This window comes from Myotis yumanensis, unplaced genomic scaffold (assembly GCF_028538775.1).
Source record: "Myotis yumanensis isolate MYYU_CA2020_CCGP unplaced genomic scaffold, mMyoYum1.0.hap1 SCAF_16, whole genome shotgun sequence".
NCBI classification, from domain to species: domain Eukaryota; kingdom Metazoa; phylum Chordata; class Mammalia; order Chiroptera; family Vespertilionidae; genus Myotis; species Myotis yumanensis.
Genome location: NW_027223767.1, coordinates 11,168,154 through 11,190,874, shown reverse-complemented (window position 1 = coordinate 11,190,874; position 22,721 = coordinate 11,168,154). Strand labels below are relative to the sequence as shown.

The window sequence follows — 22,721 nt, the reverse complement described above, 5'->3', positions numbered from 1 at the left end:
ACAAATTCAGTGTCTGCTGCTAACGAAAAGTATGTTACTGAAATGACCTAAGAAGTGTAATCTCAGAAGACTGGTGACAGGAGTGGGGAAGTCGGCAAATCAGACATCCCAGGCAAGCAAGAAACTTTCCTTGCAGGTTTCAAAAATAAATTGGCAAAAATTTAGATGTATGAACACACTATATCATTGATCAGTTACTAGTAACTATGCATATCGTAACATAGTATATCATTGATCAGTTAACTATGGCAAGAATAAGATATAGTAACAATAACGCTTAATTCACTCTTAGTTATTTTTAAAACATGCTCTAGTTTTTGAAGCCATTTTTGTTCTGCTTTATTTAGGCAAATCAAGTAGATATTATTAAGATTCTGTTACCATATCATGTAAAAAATGGTTGTGTGAACCAATGTGGCACATTATTTTAATGATGCCAAGGAATTTTAGAAATTATATTATTCTAACTCTATGATAATATCATGGAATGGAAAGCACCAAGTATTTATTCAGTTTTTTTATTAGAAAAAACACACGGGTTATTGTAATAAAATATACAACATAAAATGTACCTCCTTAACCATTTTTAAGGACAGTTCAGTGGCATTAAGTATATTCACACTGTTATGCTACGGCCACCACCATATTAATTCATTTCTTTAAGTGACCATTTTCGCCCTGGTCAGATGGCTTGGTCGGAGCATTGTCCCAAACACCAAAAGGTTCGATTCCCAGGGAGGGCACATACCTAGTTTCAGGTTTGATCCTGGTTGGGGTGCATATGATTGATGTTTCTCTCTCACATTAGTAATTCCCTCCCTCCCTCCCTTCTCCCCTCCCTCTCTGTCTCTGTCTCTGTCTCTCTCTTTCTCCCCTCCCTCTTCCCCTCTCTCTAAATCAATAAACATATCCTCAGGTGAAATTTTTTTAAAAGGTAAAGGTAAAGTATTAAAAAAATAAAGGGACCATTTTCAGTTTTCTTTCCAGTTCTCTGTGTATTTACAAGGCAAGAGGCTATTCCAGACAAATGGCAACACGATGATGAAAAACCTTAGATCCATTTCTGTAGTAATTTTTAAATGAGATTTTTCAGAAATCCAAGAGTCACTGTGAAAGGAATTACTGCCTAAGGTCTCAATGAGGGAAAGGGCTCTTAGAAGCACACGTCAGGGGAGGCAGGGCATCGGGGACCACCTGGACCCCTGCTCTGCCCGGGCCACTGAGAGGCACGCCCACGGCGCAGTCAGCTCCCAGTGCAGGTATGTGAGATACATGGGGCGGGGGAGGTGGGGGGGAGGTAGTGCAGGCAGGGGGGTTCGTCACGGACCACTGATACCCAGTCCCATACAAAGATCATTTTGCTTCTAATCTAGAGAAATTGATCTCAGAGTTCACACTTATGGACAGATAAAACCCAACTGTGATGGAAAACGAGCCCCAAATCAATTACTCTAAGGAATTTAACGCTGGTTCAGTGGATGAAAGTTATCATCATTGCCTGGCTCTGAAACACAAAGGAAAGGTGAGGCTGTGGGAGCTGATTAATGGATCCCTAGGGCTGATAAAGACTTTAATTAATGCAACAACGCCTAGAGTCACGTTCTTTAAAAGTTAGCATCAAGACTCACCACACCATTTCCAAAGTGTTTGGCAAAGGAGACGTATCTGTCTCCTGAATACCACAAATTCCCTTAAACCATCCAACCCCTCCCACTTTATTCAAACATGTGCAGTTCCAAGTGGGCATCTGTGTCCTTAGGACCAAAAGGAAGTCCCAGGGCAGGCCCTCTGGACTGTAAGCACTGCTTTGCAACTGAGCCGCTGCTCACATGGGCACCACGGTGAAGTGCAGGGCTTGGTGAAGAGCAGTAGGAGCAGGGATTTACTACGGACAGAGCAACAACAGTGGCTGGCAGAGAGGCTTTGTAGAGAGTTAGAAATGACTACTGCCAGGTCTGAATTGCTATAATTTCTAAAATGTTATAACTCCTTCTTTAATTTTGTTTCTATGTGAAACCCGAGAAAGAAGATACCTACTAAGAAGGGCTCCTGGAGGCTAAGTGGGCTCAAATTTAAAAAAAAAACACAGCCTCCCTGCCATTTCTACACAGGGGCTTCTCATGCAAACTGTACTTCAAGGAAACGCCTGCACTGAGCTGCCTGCCTGCACTGTGTCCTGCCGGCTGAGCCAGCCCTTATAAAGGAGCTCCTGGAATCCTAGTTCAACCAATAGGACTGAGGCTTTCCCATCCAACTGGAGATGCATAGCTCCACGCAACCAGAGTGCCTCTATTCTGACCAATCAGGAAGTGCCTTTTGGACCAATCAAACTTCAAGAATTTGGAGTTCTCATTTGCATGAAGACAGACCAATTGGGGATGAGGGGCAGGGACTTCTGTCTATATAAGCCAGCTCCCTGGTGGCCCTAGGAGCACACTTTCCCTTTCCACCCAAGAATGCATTTCCCTGGCTGAGCTGAAACATCGAAGATGTCTTCCAGCGCAGAGCAAAGCAGGCCAGCACCGACCCAGAGCAGACTGGCACGGAATGCAGCCATCCAGAGCAGAGCCGAGAAGCACAGCACAAAGCAGACCGGCACTATCCAGCCCCCCCACATCCGTGCTGTTTTCACAGCCTTGCTGTATCACCATTGAGCTGTTTTGCATAAATAAAGTCTCCTTCTTCCCCACACCACAAACTGGGGATTCCTGTTGGCATTGAATTGGCGCCAATGGTGGACATTATTCAACTCTATCAATGGTGCCTGTGTCTCCTGGGCAATGCTGGGCATCACAACTGACAGTGAAGTAAAACAGTCTCGTTCTCTGAGCACACACCGGTAGCTGGCTGGGCCGGAGGACCTATCAAACAGGGTAGCAAGCACTAGAAAGTCAGGAAGGTGACCTGACATTTAAATTTTTGTTTTGATAATACACAAAGAAGATAATCCACTTGTGGATAATTATGTGTTTAATAACCCTAAACCAACTACATGTCCATTTAATCTATCTTATAGTTATAATTTTTAAGGAGGGAGAAGCATGAAAATCTCTACCAAAAGTTAAGTTTTAGGGAACTTTCTCAAAAAATAAAAAACACCTACCAGATCACTTTTAAAAATGTAACTAAAAAACTAAACAACAACAAAAAATTAACTAAAAATAGCCCCAGAGCTATAATGCCTACTTGAGAGGAAAGCATAAGGAATCTCTATCCACCAAGTACTTTTGAACAAGGAATGAAGACTTATTCTCAATAACCCCATTCCTTTCTTTTCTTATGTAAGTGGTTACATACCACCAAACTTTCTCATACCACCAATTAAAACCATTTCCCTTTCTATCTTTCTTGTTTTGTTCTGATGAGAAAAAGTATCTATGCTAATAAAAGGGTAATACGCTAATTAGACCAGAGAGACCAGATGTCTTCCAGACATCCCTCCAGACAAAGCCACAGTGGCGGGGGCCGAGGCAGAGGCAGTTAGGGGCAATCAGGCTGGCAGGGGAGAGCAGTTAGGGGCGATCAGGCCAGCATGGGAGAGCAGTTAGCAGCGATCAGGCCAGCAGGGCAGCAGTTAGGGGAATCAGGCAGGCAGGCAGAGGCAGTTAGGGGTGATCAGGCAGGCAGGCAGGCAGAGTGGTTAGGGGCGATCAGGCAGGCAGGCAGAGGTGGTTAAGAGCAATCAGGCAGGCAGAGGCGGTTAGGAGCGATCAGGCAGGCAACCAGAGTGTTTAGGGACGATCAGGCAGGTAGGTGAGTGGTTAGGAGCCAGCGGTCCCGGATTGTGAGAGAGGGATGTCCGACTGCCAGTTTAGGCTCTAAACCGGCAGTCGGACATCCCCCAAGTGGTCCCAGATTGGAGAGGGTGCAGGCCGGGCTGAGGGACACCCGCCCCCCCCCCCCTCCTGTGCACAAATTTCATGCACCGGGCCTCTAGTATTATATGTGTTTCTTTAGAAAATTCTCAACCAACACAGCAATACATAACATTTAAGGTAAAAGTCTGTTTAGGTATAATTTACCTCTGCAAGTATTTCACCTGGTGCTGGCCACTCTGTGAAAGGAAGAAATTGACAAAGGTCTGACATAGATCTGATTTACTGGGGGGTGTGTGTGTGTGTAGGGTGGCAGGTGGAGGGGAGTGTCTAGATATCTTCAAAGGGGTATGGAAGAAGGATGAGAGAGTTGGATGGAATCTCAAAGGCCATCTAGTCTAAGCTATTGATTTTCTATGTAAAAAGACATCATCCCTCCCAGGCTTATCAGTTTGGGTAACTGAGTCCGAACAGAATTCAATCTTTCAGTTCATTTGAATTTACAAATATAGACTAAAATCAATATATGAATGAGAAGCACTTGAGTGTAATGTGAAACCCTGAAGGATTAGGTTGGGTTGGCAAAATATCTTGAGTGGCGATGGGGTGTTCTTCCCCCATAAGCAGTAGACAAATAGCAGAAGTAACGTATACTTTGAGTACACAAAGCATATTCTATCCCAGGCCTCCTGATAGTCTTTCTAAATGCAACCAGTGCTCGCTGGGCCCGTGGGGCCGGGTGAAAGCAGATGAATTCACTGGTGAACAAGCATTACCAGAAAACACGCACAAACACGTACATCAGCAGTAGCATCAACCGAGGCCCATACAGTGTAATTATTATTCCATAGCTACATAAGCCACTCTTGGAAATCACACCTTATCTTTCCAAACCACACCAAGCAAAAACAATAATCAAAAAATGATTCTACTTTGTGATCATTTCTGACCCCCCTGATGATAGCAAGTCATACCTCATAACAGATTACAGGAGCGTGGAGCCTCTGAGGTGGTCACGGTGACGGCTGGGAGGCTGTCAGCCCCTATCAATCACCTTCCATTACATAAAGGTTTTCCAATTTTCTGCTTCTCTCAAAAGCTTTGTTTTGCCTGGATTAAGCCGAGGCATCAACATTTGAACTTACTGTTCCTATTACTGCTCCCTAAATAAATGCTATAAGCAGAAAAACTAGCTTTTCCACAGTAAGAACTCAAAATCAAGGCTGACAACAGCGATGTGGTTGCATATAAAAGGTATCTGGCTCCATGTCTTCCAGCACTAGAAGTATGCATGACACAAAGTTCATGAACAACTCCAGGGCCCGGGATGGAGGGAGGATGTAAGGCGCCAAGAGGACAGGTCTGTGAGTTGTACATTTTAGCTCCTGAAATGAAATTGAGCAACTCCAATATATGCAATGGAGTGCCACAATCCTCTCGGATTTCAGAAGCAGGCCTCCTAAGAGTGTTGCGCTATATGGTTTCACTACCTGGTACCTATTATCTTCATGATGGAGAAAAGTGATTTTTCTAAAATATAACAGATATGCCTGGGGGTGGGGGGACAGTTTAAATCATTGAAAAGGCATGTTTAAAAAGTAACAGCACCTAAGGAAGGGACTCATCTTCTTTATCTTTGTAATCCCGAGAGCCAGGTGGATGTCTGCTGCATGAAGACACCAAATTCGTAAGCTGGGGGCCCGTTTATGTAAATATGATCAGGGTTACAATCACGCACATTCCTCTGTACCAATAGACTTTTCATTATGATTTTTAATGGCTGCATGAATGTGACGAGAGCCAGAAACAGAGTGGTAAGAACAGAGGGTGACGAAGAGGGAAGAGATGTATTTTCAGAGTTAGTCGCAAATAGGCCTGGGGGCTACCTAGAGAGATGTGTACCAAAGCGGTCCCAAGGTAGTACACTGCGACATGGGTTATTTGGCCCATGCAGATTTTTTTTTATGTTAATTTATGGTCAGCATTAAAATATTGGGAGATTTTACTTAAAGATCCAGATGTCAGGCCTCTCCTAAAAAAGGAAACAAACAGATGATGTGGCGATTGTAGGCTGGCACCCCCACCGGAAGGAACCTGCTGTGCAGTCTCTTGTTTGCCCCTGGAGATCGTCACAGGGGCCCACTTCATGCATGAAGGCTTCCTGTCTGGCCTTTGAGAGCATGTGAAGCGATGAAGGAAGGTTTGAGCCTGAAAGAATCGGGGGCACGGAAGAGGCAGCCTATTCTGGGATGGAGATAATGCGTCTACAGAGAACATGTACGGATCGAGAGGTGCTGGGGACAGTCGAGGGACAGTGATTGGAAGCAGATGAAGAAAGACACAGACCTTGAGATGTGGAACTGGTCCTTGCTCATGATGTCATCCAAGAGAGCCGATGAAGCAGCTTGGAGAAAAAGTGTCAAGAGGAAAAGACCAGGACTAAGCCCAGGTCCTGTCCTCGCTAGGAGAGGAAAGAACATGCTGAGACAAGGGGAGAGTGCGCACCCGCGGCTCTCCCAGACCCGGTCCTCGCTGTCCAGCTTCATTGTCTACGCCGCCCAGCAGGCACCGTGAGCCCAGCCAGTCCTATTGGCTGCTTGACAAACCGAGTACTGTTGCCTGCCTTACAGCCTCATTCAGACCTGTGTGTCCTGCCACCTCAAGTGCTATTTTCTCCCCCTGCCTTCCTGACGTTTCTATTTGACTTTCCACCACGAGCCGGAGCGGCCCAGGAGGTTGCTTCCACGGCGCCTGCGCACAACTAGCAGAGCCCCCTCGCGCTGCCCTGAGCTTGCTGCCCTCCTCGGAGGCTGGGTGCCAGGCACCAGGTCTTCGCCAACGTCTGACCATCAGTGCCTGGCGTGGCATCCAACAAAGAGCAGGACCAAGGAGGGAAGGGGTAAGCCACTGCAGGGGTAGATAAACCCCGGGGAGCGCTGTGCCACAGAACTCGAGGAGGAGCCATTTCTAACAGAACCACCTGGATACCAGGAGTCATTCCAGGAGAGTGGGAGCGGAGAGAGGCACTATTGGTATATTTCAGCAAGAACCTGTGGCTAATAAGTTTAGGTGGGGGGTGGTTTCTGATACATCCCTGGAAAGTAGTTTGGTAATATGTATCAAAAGGCTTAGCACTGCTCCCACCCTCTTTGGGAAATCTATCTGTAACTGACAACTTGTTTTATTTGTTCCCTGGCGGTTCAGATCTACCCCCCATTTCCATGTTGAGGGAGCTCCCCTCATGTGAGTCCTGGCAGGAGACCATGCGTTGCTTCCCACTCGGATGCCAGTGAGACCAGACTCCTCCTCTGCCCGCCCCTGGCAGCCAGGCCTGGCCATGCGGGCACTCCTCCTCCAGCAGGGGAGCAGAGACGCTCGGAGGCGCTGGCCTCACTCAGCGGCTCTGGATGCGGCACCCCAACCTCGCACTCCCAGGGACCCCTCAGGGACGCTGCTCAGACCCCTGGCCCTCTGCTTCTTGTCACTTCTCTGAACCTCAAACAACCGTCTAATCGGGGCCCCACTTTTATAAGACAGCCAATTCCAGTCTCTGGAAACATCCTGATAGGAAAAAACTCCTAAATATGGAAAAAGCTTTGTGCATGCAATGCAACATTATTTATAGAGAAAAATGTGGAAATAATCTAAACTCCCCCAAACCAGTATTTAAGTCAATGATAGTACAGCCACTTGACAGAATAGCACTAATGGCACTAAAAGGAAATAGATTTCTAATAAAGTGTAAAAAAAATAAAGGGGCTTAAAAATACAGTATTATTGTACTCTTACAAAATATGAGAAGTACCAAAGTATTGAGTAGAAGTATCTTCTTCTTAAAATTTTAATTATTTTTTAAATACAAAATTAATTCAGGTTTACTACAAAATGTTCTAAAGAGACATAAAGCATTGGCCCTTCCTGTCACCAGCTCCAGCTGGCCTCCACGGCACCCTGAGTAACCACCTGCCTTAACTCCACCTGCCTATGCTCTGCCCTCTACACAGCACTTCCTGGACCCTCTGTCTTCCCTCTCTCCTCCATCCTCGGGTGTCCCTCCATCCCTCTTTTAAGTGGGACTGCAAACCCTGCTTCTTTTGGTTTTGCCCTTTGCCAAAGCAGCTTCTATTCAGTCCTCAGACCCCTGCCCAGTGTTCTGTCCACTCGGAGACCTCTAGACCCCTCGGCTGACATAGACCCTTTTCCTCCTGCGCCCCATACTAATGCTTTACCAGGGTCCCTCCCATTTGCTCTAGTTCCCCGAGGGCAGGAACTGTGCTCCGTGTTCCTTTCAGCTCCGGTACCTCGCCCAATGCCGGACACTCAGATGGTGCCCAGTGACTGCTGGCACAGAGGAAGAAGGAAGGATGTGTGAACGGGCGAGGGAGCATGGTGCTGGAGGACAGTGTGGCTGTGAGGGCACACAGGCATTGGCAGAGGACTGGGCACTTCTCCATAGAGACCGAATGAGCAAGGACACGAGGAAATGCAGACACCATGCCTGGGAAGAAAAGGGAGCTGAGGGGTTTAACTACATTATCTCAACAAAGGAGGACAAAAGAAAGAAGAAAAGGCAGGGAACAATAGCCAAGAAGGGTATTCTGGGTAAACAGTCAGATAAATAAAGGAGACTGCATGGTTATTCTTTTTCTTCAGATGAACTGTTTATGTTTGGGGAAGGGTTTTAAAAATAATCCCTTGAAAGATTAAACTGTCTCTAAGGTCAGTTAAGCACACCAGACTGCTTAGAGCTGTTTCCTACCCATGTTGTACTGGGCTCCCAGGAGCTAATCTAAGAGAGAGTGTGTTCAGTGAGATACAAACCAGGCAGCACGGCCACCACCCGATGTGCCCCTGGGGGGCTCCCACTAATTCCATGATGGGGAATGGGCTTCAGCTACAGAATTCCAAATTTCAGTCTCAGTTGATTTTTAATCAACTCTGTTTCTAGTCATTGCTAACCTCATAGCTCCAGAATATCCCGGTATAACTTACTCAAGGTGCCACCGTTCTCCTTAAAGGCCCTTGTACACTGTTTCAAACAGAGCCTCTGAGTCTTATCTCCTGAGGCGGCTCTAGGCAACCGATTTACCTTCCATTTTTAACACAGGCGGCTTTTATTAAGGACTCTCTAGAACCAGTCACTACGCCACCAACTTGTTCTCACGAGTCTGCAGAATAACCACGGGTACTAGCAACTGTTACCCGAATTTTAGAGAGAAGGCAGCTGAGACTGAGGGCAAACGGCTCCACCCAGGTTGTAAGTGGCAGAGCCCGAACTGTGGCCGGGTCTGTGCGGCTGCGGGCCCACATCCCCCTGTGCTCATCTTCACCGCGGGGCTGCTCCAGCTCCTACACCACACTCCGAGGAGCTGAAGGCAAACGCGTGGTTCCAGGATGAGAAAGCGTTTAATGCAAATGGAGTCGGGCTGATTTCTAACCACATCGCTGAAACCTTGCTAAACTCACAATCAATGTGCTTAGACAACATTACGTAATAGTCAGGGTGCTGAGAGGCACACTGTCCCTCGGCCTGAGCCATTCAGGACTCGTCGTCTGGCCCCTCACAATTGCCTGTCCCTCAGACACAGACGGGGCTCTATTTTGAATTCTAATGAGAACGAGGCACACTGAATATTTAAACTGCAATTACAGAGATCCTGCTTTTGCACAGATGTTCTCACTCCAAGTAAGAGACCTGAAAATACACATAGGTACCAACAGAAAATATCAGGCTAATTTACATTTAGAAGCTGGAAAAAAGACAACATTGTTTTCTATTTGATGCTATCATTGAGGTAGAGTTGGGTGAAGGGAGGGAGAAAAAACACCATGCAAAGATCTCGGGGAAAATGTTAAAGCCCGGGCTCCGAGCGAGAGGTTCACAAAGAGGTGCTTGAATCCTTTGTTAACAACTGAACAAACAAATTCATCACCAGGCCCTTCTGTGTGGCCCCCTTGCAATCCAGCCTGTACTTATAACTAGAAATTTCCTCACTGCGAAAGCATCTATGACTGATGTATCCGATCAGCAAGGAAGATACGCTGAGGGCAGGGAAACAAAAGGTCATTTCACGGTTCGCAGTCTATTTTCGCAGTCCCTTAAGTGAAACGACGTGCCGGCTGCTCGCAGTTAAACAGGAATAGCGTGCCCTGTGAACAGCAAGCGAGTCACACAGGAGGGAGCCGCTTGATCCCCACCCCCCAAATAGTTAAGGTCTCTCTTGCTTGTGGTTTCATGTATGTATATGATTGTGTTTACATATGAAACGATCAGTCTGGGCTTGCATGTGGGAAAAGCAGGTGATTTAACTCCCTGCTCTGTCTTGAGTCTCCTGGACCAAGCCCCTGCCCCCAAAGGCCTTTCTTATTAAGACCGTAATTGAACTTCCATGGTTTCTGGCTAGGCTCTTGTAAATGCCAGCACTAAGGAAGGGGCTATGGTTTATTCTTTTCTGATCTCTCTGGTTGATGCCCTCTTCAGTTGGTATGAAATACGTCCATTGAGTTTTTAATTTCAGTTGTTTTTTATTTCTAGAAGTTCTACTTGGTCCCTTTTCAAATGTTCTATGCCACTCTATAGTCTCCTATTCTCTGAAGATCCTTTCAAGCTTGTCATTTCTTCCCTTAAATATGATAAGCACAATTGATGTTATAATCGTGTCTGATAATCGAGCACTGCAAGGCTGTGCAGACTGGTTTCTGTGGTCTGTTGCTGGTCCTGGCCCGTGTTATTCTGTCCCATGTATCCTAGGTATCTTTGACTATGTGCTGGTCATTGCCCTGCAAATTTTTTTTTTGGTTGAATCCTAGCGACCGAGTATAAGTATGTCTTTCTCCAAAGAGGCCTTTCATTGTTTTTGCCGAGTACCTGGAGCTATTACAGGTGAATCTGTCTCAAACCAAATTCAGGGTCTGAGGTTTCCTGGCCTTGCTGAGTATGGATACCCAGGGTGCACACCAGAGGAGGGCCTTTTTGTGCCATACCTGTCAGGAAACGTAGGTTTTTCTTTTGTTTTTCTTCTATTGTGTTCAGTGCACAGGCTGCCTTCTCTACAGTTCTCAAAGGCAAGTTTCCTTCTGGTTCACTTCTATCCTAGGGTGTAGCTCTTCGGGGCCCAATCATCATCATCATCATCATCATCATCATCATCATCATCTCCTGTTACATTTCCAGTTTGGAGTGAGCCAGGGACTTCACTTTTACTCTGCTTGCCTGCCCCTCTCAGACTGTGGACGTCCCTGACTCCTGCCTGCAAAAGGGCTCTATCAGATAAGAAAATAAGACCCTAGACCAGTGATGGCGAACCTATGACACGCGTGTCAGAGGTGACACGCGTGTCAGAGGTGACACGCGAACTCATTTTTTTGGTTGATTTTTCTTTGTTAAATGACATTTAAATATATAAAATAAATATCAAAAATATAAGTCTTTGTTTTACTATGGTTGCAAATATCAAAAAATTTTGATATGTGACACGGCACCAGAGTTAAGTTAGGGTTTTTCAAAATGCTGACATGCCAAGCTCAAAAGGTTCGCCATCACTGCCATAGACAGGACCTACGAGTTTAGAGGCTGGAAGCAAAACAACAGGTCAGGTTATGGTGGTTCCTCAGAAAAATGAAACACCATTTGATGCAGCAACTCCACTGTGGGTATATGCACAGAATATAGGCTTGACCCAACACTAGTGCACTCATGGTCACAGTGGCATTATTTATAATAGTCAGAGTCCACTAACAAAGAAATAGACAAAATGTAGTATATACATTCAATGGAACATTATCCAGCTTTAAAAAAAAAGGGGGAAGGAGATTCTGACACATGCTACAAAGTAGAGGAATATTGAAGACATTATGCTCAGTGAAATAAGCCAGATTCAAAGGATGAATACTGTGTGATTTCACTTACAGAGGGTCTTAGAATAGAGAGAGAGAGTAGGATGGTGATTGACAGGGGCCATGGGAGGGGGGATGGGGAGTGAGTGTTTAATGGGGATAGAGCTCCAGTTTGGGATGGTGAAAAGTTCTGGAGACGATGCTGGTGATGCTGGCAGAACCACGTCAATGTACTTAGCACTGAAAATAGTTGCAATGGTAAATTTTATGGTATGTGTATTTTACCACAATAAAACAAAGTTTTTAAATAAAAGGTCTGGCTAATTTTGCCAAGGGCTGCTAGACCTACTCAACAAATCCCACCACATGCCTTGTGTTCAAAGGCTTAATACTGACCAATGGAATCTCAGAAGTTAATTGCTGGGTGTCACAAATACAAGTATGACCCCCCCCTAGAGCTCCGGAGGCCACAGGCTGAGCCTGCAGGATTGTGGGAAAACTCGCACTGCTTGTCAACAAGCACATACATAATTACACGTTTCCCTTAAAAATATAAGTGCAGTACGTTTTCCTTGAGAGGTATCAGGCATCAGAAATGGTATAGGGGTAGTTATTTGGTGTTGAGCTACAACATTAATGGAGCTGCTAAGTAAATATTAGAAAAAAATTGAAGGGATAAGAGAAACAAATCTCTCTAAAGTATTTCCATTGGAAGAATAAAGAAATTTCTTCTTTCAGTACCTGACACTGTTGTCCTGTTGCATCTCCCTTCTGAGTCACAACATGTAATTCTGTTATAGATAATGTTAAATGTAATATATACCTACTATATAATCACTATATAACAAATTACTAAATATAAATGAAGCATGAGATAAATTTACAGTTAACATATTTTAAGATACCAAGTTTTAAAAACATAAACATGCATTTCAGTAATTCTAGTAATCTCTAAATTTCTTCTATTTAAAAAAATGTAACAGAGTTCAGCTCAGAAGGTTTTATGGAAATTTCTGGGTATAAAAACTAACACTAGGTAATAACATAATTAAAGAAGTGGCAACAGTAGACTCTGTGACTCTATGAATGGCACATACTGAGGCCACTACATTGCAAATACAAAACTTATCAATTTGTCTATGAATATGTTCATTCCAAAATAATAGCAACATGATTGCTCATCATATAAAAAAAGACCTCGAGAAAGTTATCCCTCAATTGGGAAGAGTCCTCCCCCTTCACACATACATGACAATGCCTCATGCTTGCTCGTTGCTTACTATGTGCCAAACACTGCTCTAAGTGCTATCTATAATAATAAAAGCGTAATATTAAACAGGACGAAGCTGGGGCTGCAAGGAAAGCCCCGGTTCCGGGTGCCAGAGGGAAGCCGGTGCCGGCAGCCGGGGGAAGGAAGGCCTATTCTTACACGATTTTCGTGCATCAGGCCTCTATATATCTAAATATCTGTATCTGTATCCTCTATCTCAACATCAGCTATAACTTGTATCTTTATCTATATTAATTCATTTATTCCTTACAACAACCCTCTCATCCCTATTGCAAAGATGAGAAGCCCAAGGCAAAGGTGAGCATGGGCTTCCCCAGGTCATACAGCTGGTGAGTGGCAAAGCTGGGTGCACATTCCGGCTCCGGAGCCTGCTACCCACTATGCCCTCGGGCCTCTCTACATAAACAGGGAAATTCAGGGAAGATGGGCAGCATCACACACGTTCCAGATTCTATAGTTTAATTCTGATAATCAGATCATCCACTTTTCACCGCTGAGGAAACCAAGGCTCAGCAGGATTAAGTGTATACAGAAATCAAAGAGGATCAGAGAGGCAGGTGGGAGCGGACCCACATCTCTCTGCCTCCCGGGTTTCAGGGTCATGTGCAGAGAAGAAGTTATGTGAAAAGGCTGGGAAGGCACCGTGGAGGCGGCTGGGCATCTGGCAGGAAGAAGGAAGCTCATGCCTCAGGAACAGAAGCACAGAGTGGGTTGGCGTCTGATGGATGAGAACTGGGGGTGGGGGGAGCAGGACAGGTGAGAAGAGGGAAGCAGGTCGGCCCCTCAGTTTCCCTTCTCCTGAGGTTCTGGGTCGCTAGCTGCCTGGTTCTGCCTTAGCCTGTGCTAGACTTCCGCTTAACCAGTAAGTAACACGGGGCGGACGGCCATGCTTCTCAAGGTGAGGTCTCAGGTGACCCTTGCACAGAGGTCTCTGTTCTAAAACGAGGTAGATCAGAGGGATCCATTATATTTTTCGTGTTGAAAGGGCTACAAGTTAGGCTAAGCATGTCCCCGAATCAATAGTTGCTTGCCATGCTGTATTTCCATTTACAATAAAAGCATCAGCTCGATACACTTGGTGCACCTTTGCGGGATGGAGCACCAGCGACAATCACTGTGACTGCCCCACTGTCCCCACCGCGTATAAGCACCGACCTCTGTCTGACAAGGCACGGGAGGCAGGCTGCGTGTAACGTAAACCGCATGAAATCTGCATCAGAACCTCGAAGAACAGCAAGTACCTGCATCAGAACTGCTTGGCGTTCATTACATAGCGAACGCCCTTGAACCCTGACCTGCACCCACTTAATCAGCCTTGAAATCACTCCGAGTGACCCTCATCTTGGCATGTGAACCCCCATTTTACTTACAAGGTATTAAGAAGTAAAATGATTGCCGAAGATGACATCACCAAATACAGGATTCGAACTCACTTGAGCTTCAGAACCTGGGCTGTGTCTGCTCAGGAGTTCTACCTTCAACAACTAAGCTTTGATTCCATTACAACAAGGCACAGCAGTGAACGAGATGGCCTTGAAAACCCAGAGCTCCACCACCACCAATCCGCACGCTGTCACACAGCTTCCCAAACGATTATTCTCTACAAGCACACAGAAAGGTTCCTTCTTTTAAATTAAAAAAAATCAATGCATTTTACTTCCCCTGAACTCATAACAACTCATTTCAGTTGAGCAAGACCTGGGTTATCCCATTAGCAGTTTGTGCCTCATCCGATGGGGCTGCCGTTTTAGAAGCGCAGCCAAACCTGCAGTAATTAGACAAGCGTGGGAAAGCCAAAGCAGAGGCGACTGCACGCGGGCGAGGCGGCACCCTGACTGCACCCTCGCTCACCACAGGACGCTGACTTTCTGTCCACCAGAGTCACACGCCGGGTCTCAGTGCGGAGCCTCTCGTCTGTGTTCTCCACCAGGTTGGCGAGGTCATCGATGATCTCTACAGAGGAAAACAAAGATGCGCGGTTAATACTCCAAAATACCCTGGTCACGTCAACGCAGCAGAGCTGCGTGGGCCTTCCCAGGAGCAATTCTCCCAGTGCAGCCAGTGAAGAGGCAAAAACTCATGTGTGTTCTTTGAAAACTGCCATTTTGATTTTTAAAAAAGAGGGGGGCACTGGAGTGGTAAAGAACAACCTGGTTTAACACAATAAACAGAGGAGACACGTCACAAGTTCGGGGGGAAGGAAGCATGACCCCAGAGTGTATGCAGCCAAGTTGTCATTCACCTGCTCAAGGTGACAGGGCAGGAGACTTCAGGGACAACTGGGGTCCTTCTTAGAGAACTGCTTGATGGTGAAATCTAGTCACGGAGAATGGAGAAGCCAGAGACCCTGGCACAGAGGATGGTGAGAATGGCATCCATCTGAATACTGAGCAGAGAAGAAACAGATGCGAGGGTTAGATTACAGAAAGGAGGTGCAATTACCACTGGAAACCAGGATGCGCTGGGGGAGAGGAAAAGAAACCGAAGGTGCTATCCTTCATCACTCACAGCAGAGCCCTATTAAGCTGCTAAAAAGTAAGATATGTAGTAACTTACAGCTTTATAAAATCACCAAAGCGTCAGTATTTTATGAAATGTTAGATGGATTTTTTGGTAATTACTCTCTCATAAAGAATCCTTTATGTGGTTTGTCTTTTTATTTTTAACACTCATCTTTTAAGAGTGAAATTAAGCACTTCACATTTAAGATAGCATATATATATATATATATATATATATATATATATATAGTATGATCCTAATTATGTAAAAATATTTCGATCTATCTTTTTATCTATAAACCAAGAAGGATATATCTGGATTATTTCTAGGTGAGTAGACAGGGCAAAAAGAATATAAATACCTAGATGGCAGACTTAAACCCAACTATATTAGTGGTCAGTTAAATATAAATGAACAAACTGCTCAATGAAACGACAAAGAATGTCAGGCAGGCAAGGTTTTTTTAAAAAGACAACACAATTATGTGCTTTCACAAGAAACTCACTTTAAATATAAAGCATAGAAAGTGTTTGCGTGAGAAAGCTGGCATGGTTTTATTAATATTAGACCAGACAGATTCAAGCCAAGGAGTATGATCAGATATAAAAAGGATTTTCATCATCATGAAAGAAAACATATGACAAAAATGGGAAAATCCCTGATGCCTGAATAATAAGGAAACTGCCTGTAAATAATCCATGGGATAAGAATCAAATCACAAAAGAACATAGAAAATGTTTTGAACTGAATGATAATGACAATCCAAAATAAAAGTTTGTGAAATGCAACTAAAGCAGTGCTGAGGAGGGAACTTTATCGCTTTAAACACATATATTAGAAAAGAAGAAAGGTGTAAAAATCAATGATCGGACTAAAGGAGATAATCATATGATCATATCAATAAATGTATAAAAAGAATTAGACAAAATTCAGTGTTCATTCATAACACAAAATCTCAACAAAACAGGAATGAAAGGGAGCTGCTTCAACCCGATGAAGGACAGCTATGAAAAACTTAGAGGTAACATCACCCCTAATGGTGAACACTGAACACTTTCTCTAAGGTCAGGAATAGGCAAAGACATCTGCTCTGACAACCTTTGGTGAATATTTTATCAGAGGTCCTACACTGTTTAATGAGGGGGGAAAAAAGGCAAAAAGATTTAAAAGGAAGATGTAAATATGTATACCTAACATGACTGTGTACATAGGGTATTCTATGAAATCTATCATAAAACCACTATAATAAGTTAATATAACAAGTCCACAGATACAAAATCAATTGTAAAGAGTAGTATATTTCTATATAATAGTGACAAGCAACTGAAAAATGAAAGTGAAAAACAGTATCATTTAAAATAGCACCCAAAACTACATCAAATACTAGAACTAAATCTAACAAAAAGTATGCAAGACCTCTATGCTGAAAACTAAAACATTGTGGGAGAAATCAAAGACCTAAATAGATGGAGAGCTATACCATGTTCATGGATTGAAAGACTCAATATTTTAAATTATCTGTATATTCTCCTCAATTGATTTATAGATTTAGTGCAATTCCAATCAAAATTCTAGCAGGCTTTAAAAATGAAATTGGCAAGCCAATTTAAGATGTGCATGGAATTCAAGTGATTTAGAATTGCCAAAATAATCTTAAAGAAAAAATTCAAGATTTGTTATAAATATATAATAATCAAGATACTGTGGTATTGGAATATGTATAGACAAATTGATCAATGGAACAAAACAGAATCCAGAGATAGACCTTGTGGGTGTGTGTGTGCATGTGCGCACATGCACACATGCACACACACCTACAGATGCGTTCCATTAATTCTCAACAAAATTGTCAATCACAAAATCAGTCAACTAGGGAAAGAAAGGTCTTTTCAACAAGTGATGTTGTGACAACTGGATATCTGTATGGGGAAATGAAAATAATCATGACCTTTTCTTCCTACTATACAAAAAAAAAAAAATTGACTTGAGATGGTTCATAGATCTAACTGTAAAAGCTAGAATTGTAAATCTTCTAGAAGAAAAAATAGAAAACATTCATGAACTAGGGTGGGCAAAAATTCTTGGACAGAACATAAAAAGGCTATTCACAAAAGACCAAAAAACTGGTCAACTGGACTTCATAAAAAATTTTTTTTCTGCTCATCCAAGGATGCCATTAAGAAAATTAATAAACAAACCACAGGCTGGTAAATACTTATGGGCCATATATCTAAGTATTTGTATCTAGAATACATAAAGAACTCCTACATATTAACAGTGAAGACACCAAAAAAACCTAATTTTAAAATAGGCAGAAGATCTGAACAGATGTTTGTAAAAGGAGATGTGCAAATGGCCAATACACACACGAAGAGGAGCTCAGCGTCATTAGTCATTAGGGAGCTGCACATTCAAACCACGGCAAGTACTACTGCATACCTATCAGGGTGCTAAAATTAAAACTTCAGTGCTAATTATTGGGGGAGATTTGGCACAAAGGTAATCATAGGAGTGTTTGTCAGTTTAATCAAGTTAACCAGACACTGACCCAGAAATTGCACTCCTAAATATTGCCAAACAAAAATTTAAAAAGACCTGCACAAAAATATACATAGCAGTCTTATTATATAAAACAAACCAAAAAAAAAACACCTAGAAACAATGCCAATATCCATCAGTGTAAAGAATGAATAAGCAAATTGGGATTTGTCTGTATAATGGAATACTACTCAGCAATGAAAACAAAGAACTATTTATAAATACAACAACTGTATAAATCTCAAACTCATTTTGTTGGCTAAAATAAGAAAAGAAAATCAATATGTACTTAGTGATTCTATGTATACAAAGTAGAAAGTTAGACCTAATCCATTGGATAGAAATCAGGAGGTAGTTGCCTCTGGGGGTAGAGGGATTGACTTAAAAGGGACATGAGAAATTTTCCAGATGATAGAAATGTTCTAAATAGTCACACAAATGTATACAGTTGTCAAAACACATAGAACTGAACACTAAATATCTGTGCATTTTGTTGTATATAAATTATACATCAATTAAAAATATAAATCAGAAAAAATAAAAGTTTACAATATTATGATATTCCTAAGGTTTTTTCCGGAAGGAAGGAAGGCAGACAGGGGTACATACATGGATGCTGGAAAGACACAGCAAATGATTATAACAAAATTTTAGAGCGGCAAGAGGTCATGGGATCATCTCATTGCTCCCTGCCTTTTAAGATAGCCTGGCAGTGGGGTGGTTAATTTCTTGCTGAACATTCCCAGTGGCTGGTAACATGGAAACTCATGAGAAAATTAGCTCTAGCCGAAACCGGTTTGGCTCAGTGGATAGAGCGTCGGCCTGCGGACTGAAGGGTCCCGGGTTCGATTCCGGTCAAGGGCATGTACCTGGGTTGCGGGCACATCCCCAGTGGGGGATGTGCAGGAGGCAGCTGGTCGATGTTTCTCTCTCATCGATGTTTCTGACTCTCTGTATCTCTCCCTTCCTCTCTGTAAAAAATCAATAAAATATATTTAAAAAAAAAAAAAAAGAAAATTAGCTCTATGGCTGAGCTGGAGGGTGACTAGTTGTTGTAAGGTTCTGTGTATTGAGCTGAAAATCTGCCTACCTTCAACGTCTACTTTAGTTATTGCTAGAACAACCCAAGTCCAGTGTTCTCCCACAAGACAGTTCCCCTCATATATCTCTTCTAGTCTAAAGACACTTAGCTCCAAACTTTAGCAGATCCTCGGAGGAAGGGATTTGTAGATTGGTGACACCTTGATGCTTTGGGCACGGTATTCATCCTGAAATGTATGCAAAGACCTGGATACACGGGTTCAACTTTGTCTAGTCCACAAAGAACACAGCTGAGTTTATTTTAATAGCACACATCCAAGTGGATATTTTTATGATCCATTCCTCATGTCCTATCAGGATATTCCACAGTAACACCTGTGCTTCCGATAGGTGCTTGGTACATTGTTCTCACGCTACCAATTATGGTCAGAATTTCATGACACACTCAATGCTGCAATATGTGACACAACACTCAGGCTTAATCAACCTCTGTCACGACGAGAAAGTCAAGCACAGAATAATCCTTGTCTGATGCTAAGTATGTCGGCTGTTATATATTCACTGTGTTTATAGATTGATTTTTAAAATCTGTAAGTATTCATAACTTAGAGGTCAATAAACTTTTTGTAGCAGATTAGCTCAGCAAAAATCAGTAATAAACACTGAGGAGTTACTACCTCTTCTGATTACTAGTTTGTTGTTTTCTGTTTTTATTTCTTTTTTAAAAAACCCTCTATTTTTAAGTTATGAAAGTTACTTAATTGAAGTTTATAAAGGAGAGGGGAGAAAAGTAAAATATTATCCAAATGCCCTGGTAACTACCTTTATGTGTTCCCTTCTAAGATTTTCCATAAACACATATTGTTTATAAACACAAACAGTGAACAAAGAATTTTTCTTGCGGATATTAGTTGAACGCCCTCTGTTTCCTATATTTGCAATATGTAAGTCTTTTGCCCCCATAAACATATCATTTGTACTTTTTCATGCTGCTATACCTCTTTCAGTTATCATTTCTAATGGTTATCCATTAAATAAACATTCATTCAAAGTGTGAAATACTTAGAATGCTTCTCTATTTCTACATAATGAGTCAATGAATTCTTTCCTCTATTATCATTTTCCTTCTCTTGTATCATTTCCTGAAGTTAACCAAGTGTGATTATGATGGCTGCATGGGCTTGGACGCACACTGCCAGGCCAGCTTCTGAAGGGTTTATACTGCCACTGCTGGTTGGTTTGCTAGAACTGCTCCTCTTGTCAGTTATCCTGACCTCAGAAGATTTCCCAGGGCAGGGAGGCTGGGGGAATTCCCATGCTGCAGCCCACAGGCTTCTCAGGTGGGAATTCCCCCAACCAGGGTCTATTCCGAGCAAATTACACACAGGTTTCGGCATACAGGTTGAGAAACAACCAGCGGACTTTCAGATTCCTGACAGCACAATCCCCAGAGAAACTGATACTTGGTTTCCTGTAAGCATTTGCATTGGCTTCCAGAAGGAGCCTATATTTGTTAATTTGAGACACCAGGTGCCATGCCAACATAGAAGGGAAAAAAATGGACAATGTAAAGGATGATGCAAAATTAACAGGACCTAAAGCAGTAACAAATATTATATGGTACCAAAATATCTGATTCCAATTATATTTCATGTTTTTTCTCCCAATTACGGTCTCAATAAATTCCACGTAAAGGCAGAAAGTGTGCTGCACATTTTCAGATAATTATGGTGCCTTTTGTATCAGAATGGATGCTGGCGGTTGCAAAGTCATTGTTATTTGGCCTTTCGCTCATATTGCTAATACCACTTGAAGGCAAATATTAAAAAACAAACAGTGAATAAAGACCTCTTCTTACAGGAATTAGTTTAACTCCCTCTATTTCCTACAATGGAAGCTTTAAAAGGGGGGGAGGGGAAATGACCTCTAATAATACCTAACACTAGGGAAAAGTGTCAAATACATTACAGAAAGCAGGAACAGAAAGACCAGTGCGTGACTCAGCAGGAGAAGCACTAACTCACCTCTGGCACCCGTAGGGGCAGTTGGCAGGAAACTCCAGCACCCCAAGCAGAGCCTCTGGGACACGCTCAGGCTTTGGGGGCCGAAGAGGAACCCCCTTGGCCACACCTGCTCGAGCGCCTGAAGCAGGAGCAGGTAGGCCGGGCGAGGCAGAAGGCACAGGCTCCTTTCCTGCTTCCTCTTCACTACCAGCCAAGGCCTCTCGTTCTTTCTTCATCTGGACCTACACCAAGATGGCACCTCCCCAAGTTCTAACAACAGACGCTGACCTCTGTGTGTGAAGACGAGCAAACAGCCCACAGGTGTAAATGAAGAGCTCCCAACGGGGAGCACCTGTGGAGCAGTCACGGGAACGTCCTCTCCCGGTCCCGTGCCCCTGCTGCCCTAGAAAATACATTTCCTTCCAGATATGAGAAACCTTGAGAAACTGGTTTCTTTTTTTACAAACAACACTCAAGAGGACACTAAATCAATGCAACCAGAACAGAGAGCCAACATGAGGGAATTAAGATGACCAGAAACACTACATCCAGATAGAAACAGAATTGTCAAATTAAATACCACAACCAGGGCAATTAAACAGATTGTAATCTAAATAAGAGATTTAGAAACCAAATTTGAACTGTCTCCTGGAACTCACAGAAAAAGTTAGAGAGGACAAAATATGGGAGGGGGGAAAAAAAAGAGAAACAGATATAAAGATCTAGGAAAACTGAGGTAGAAACAATAACCAAATAAATAATTTCCTTTGAGCTGAAAAAAAAAAAGTGTTTTATTATGAAAAAACTCACCAAATTCTGGACATTAATTTTAAAAAGGTCTAGAAATATTTCTTGATATTTCTGAATTTCAGAATAAAAGAAAAAAATGCTGAAGCATTTACATGGTAGACAAAGGGAGAGAAGCTTCCCAGCTTCTGAAATTAAGAAAATTAAAGAATTAAAGAAAATTAATTAACTTGCATCAGATGGTTCCTGTGAAACACTAAATACCAGAAGACAATGGAATAAAAGAGTTTGAGGGACCAAGGCTATAACCTACGGACTCAAAATCTCGTCACACTGCGGTGGGTGCCATCAGTAAGAGGAAGGCCTAACTGCGCACAGACTCAGAAAGCACCCATCGACTGGTCAATACAGGACACGAGGTCATGGAAACAGGAGCACTAACTGAAGCAAAACTGTACAGTGTGTGACAGTTAAGTTCTTAGAGCATCAGCAAATAGAGTGGGGTGAGGAGAATTACCATCGCCTCAGAGAGCTGGGGGCAACCACAAAAAGTCAAATATATCATCAGAGCCCCAGAAAGAGCAAAAGAGTATGGGGCAGCAAAAATATTTGAAGAAACAATGGCTGAAATTTTCTTAAATTTGGCAAAAACATAAATCCACGCATTCAAGAAGCTCAGAAAACCCCAAACAAGATAAACACAAAGAAATCCATGCCCAGACACATCATATCCAAATTGCTGAACACTAAAGACAAAGGAAAAAATATTGAAAGCAACCACAGAAAAAAATTGACACATTACTTACAAGTAAAGATACATTACTTACAGGTGAACAGAGGGTGGAAAGAAAAAGGAAGTGTATATTTTTAAAGTTCAACTGAAAGAACTGCCAATACAGGATTCTATATCCAGTGAAAATATCCTTTAGGAATGAAGGCAGAAGAAAC

General features: G+C 43.0%; 1 protein-coding gene across 1 annotated transcript in view; it reads right to left on the bottom strand.

The window, feature by feature from the left end:
• The window catches only part of STX8 (syntaxin 8), a 236,132-nt gene that overhangs the window by 77,695 nt on the left and 135,716 nt on the right, over positions 1–22,721 (bottom strand). The window contains exon 7 of the mRNA XM_070392906.1: positions 14,794–14,895. Within this exon, the coding sequence (XP_070249007.1) occupies positions 14,794–14,895 (102 nt within the window). The remainder of the gene's footprint in view (positions 1–14,793; positions 14,896–22,721) is intronic.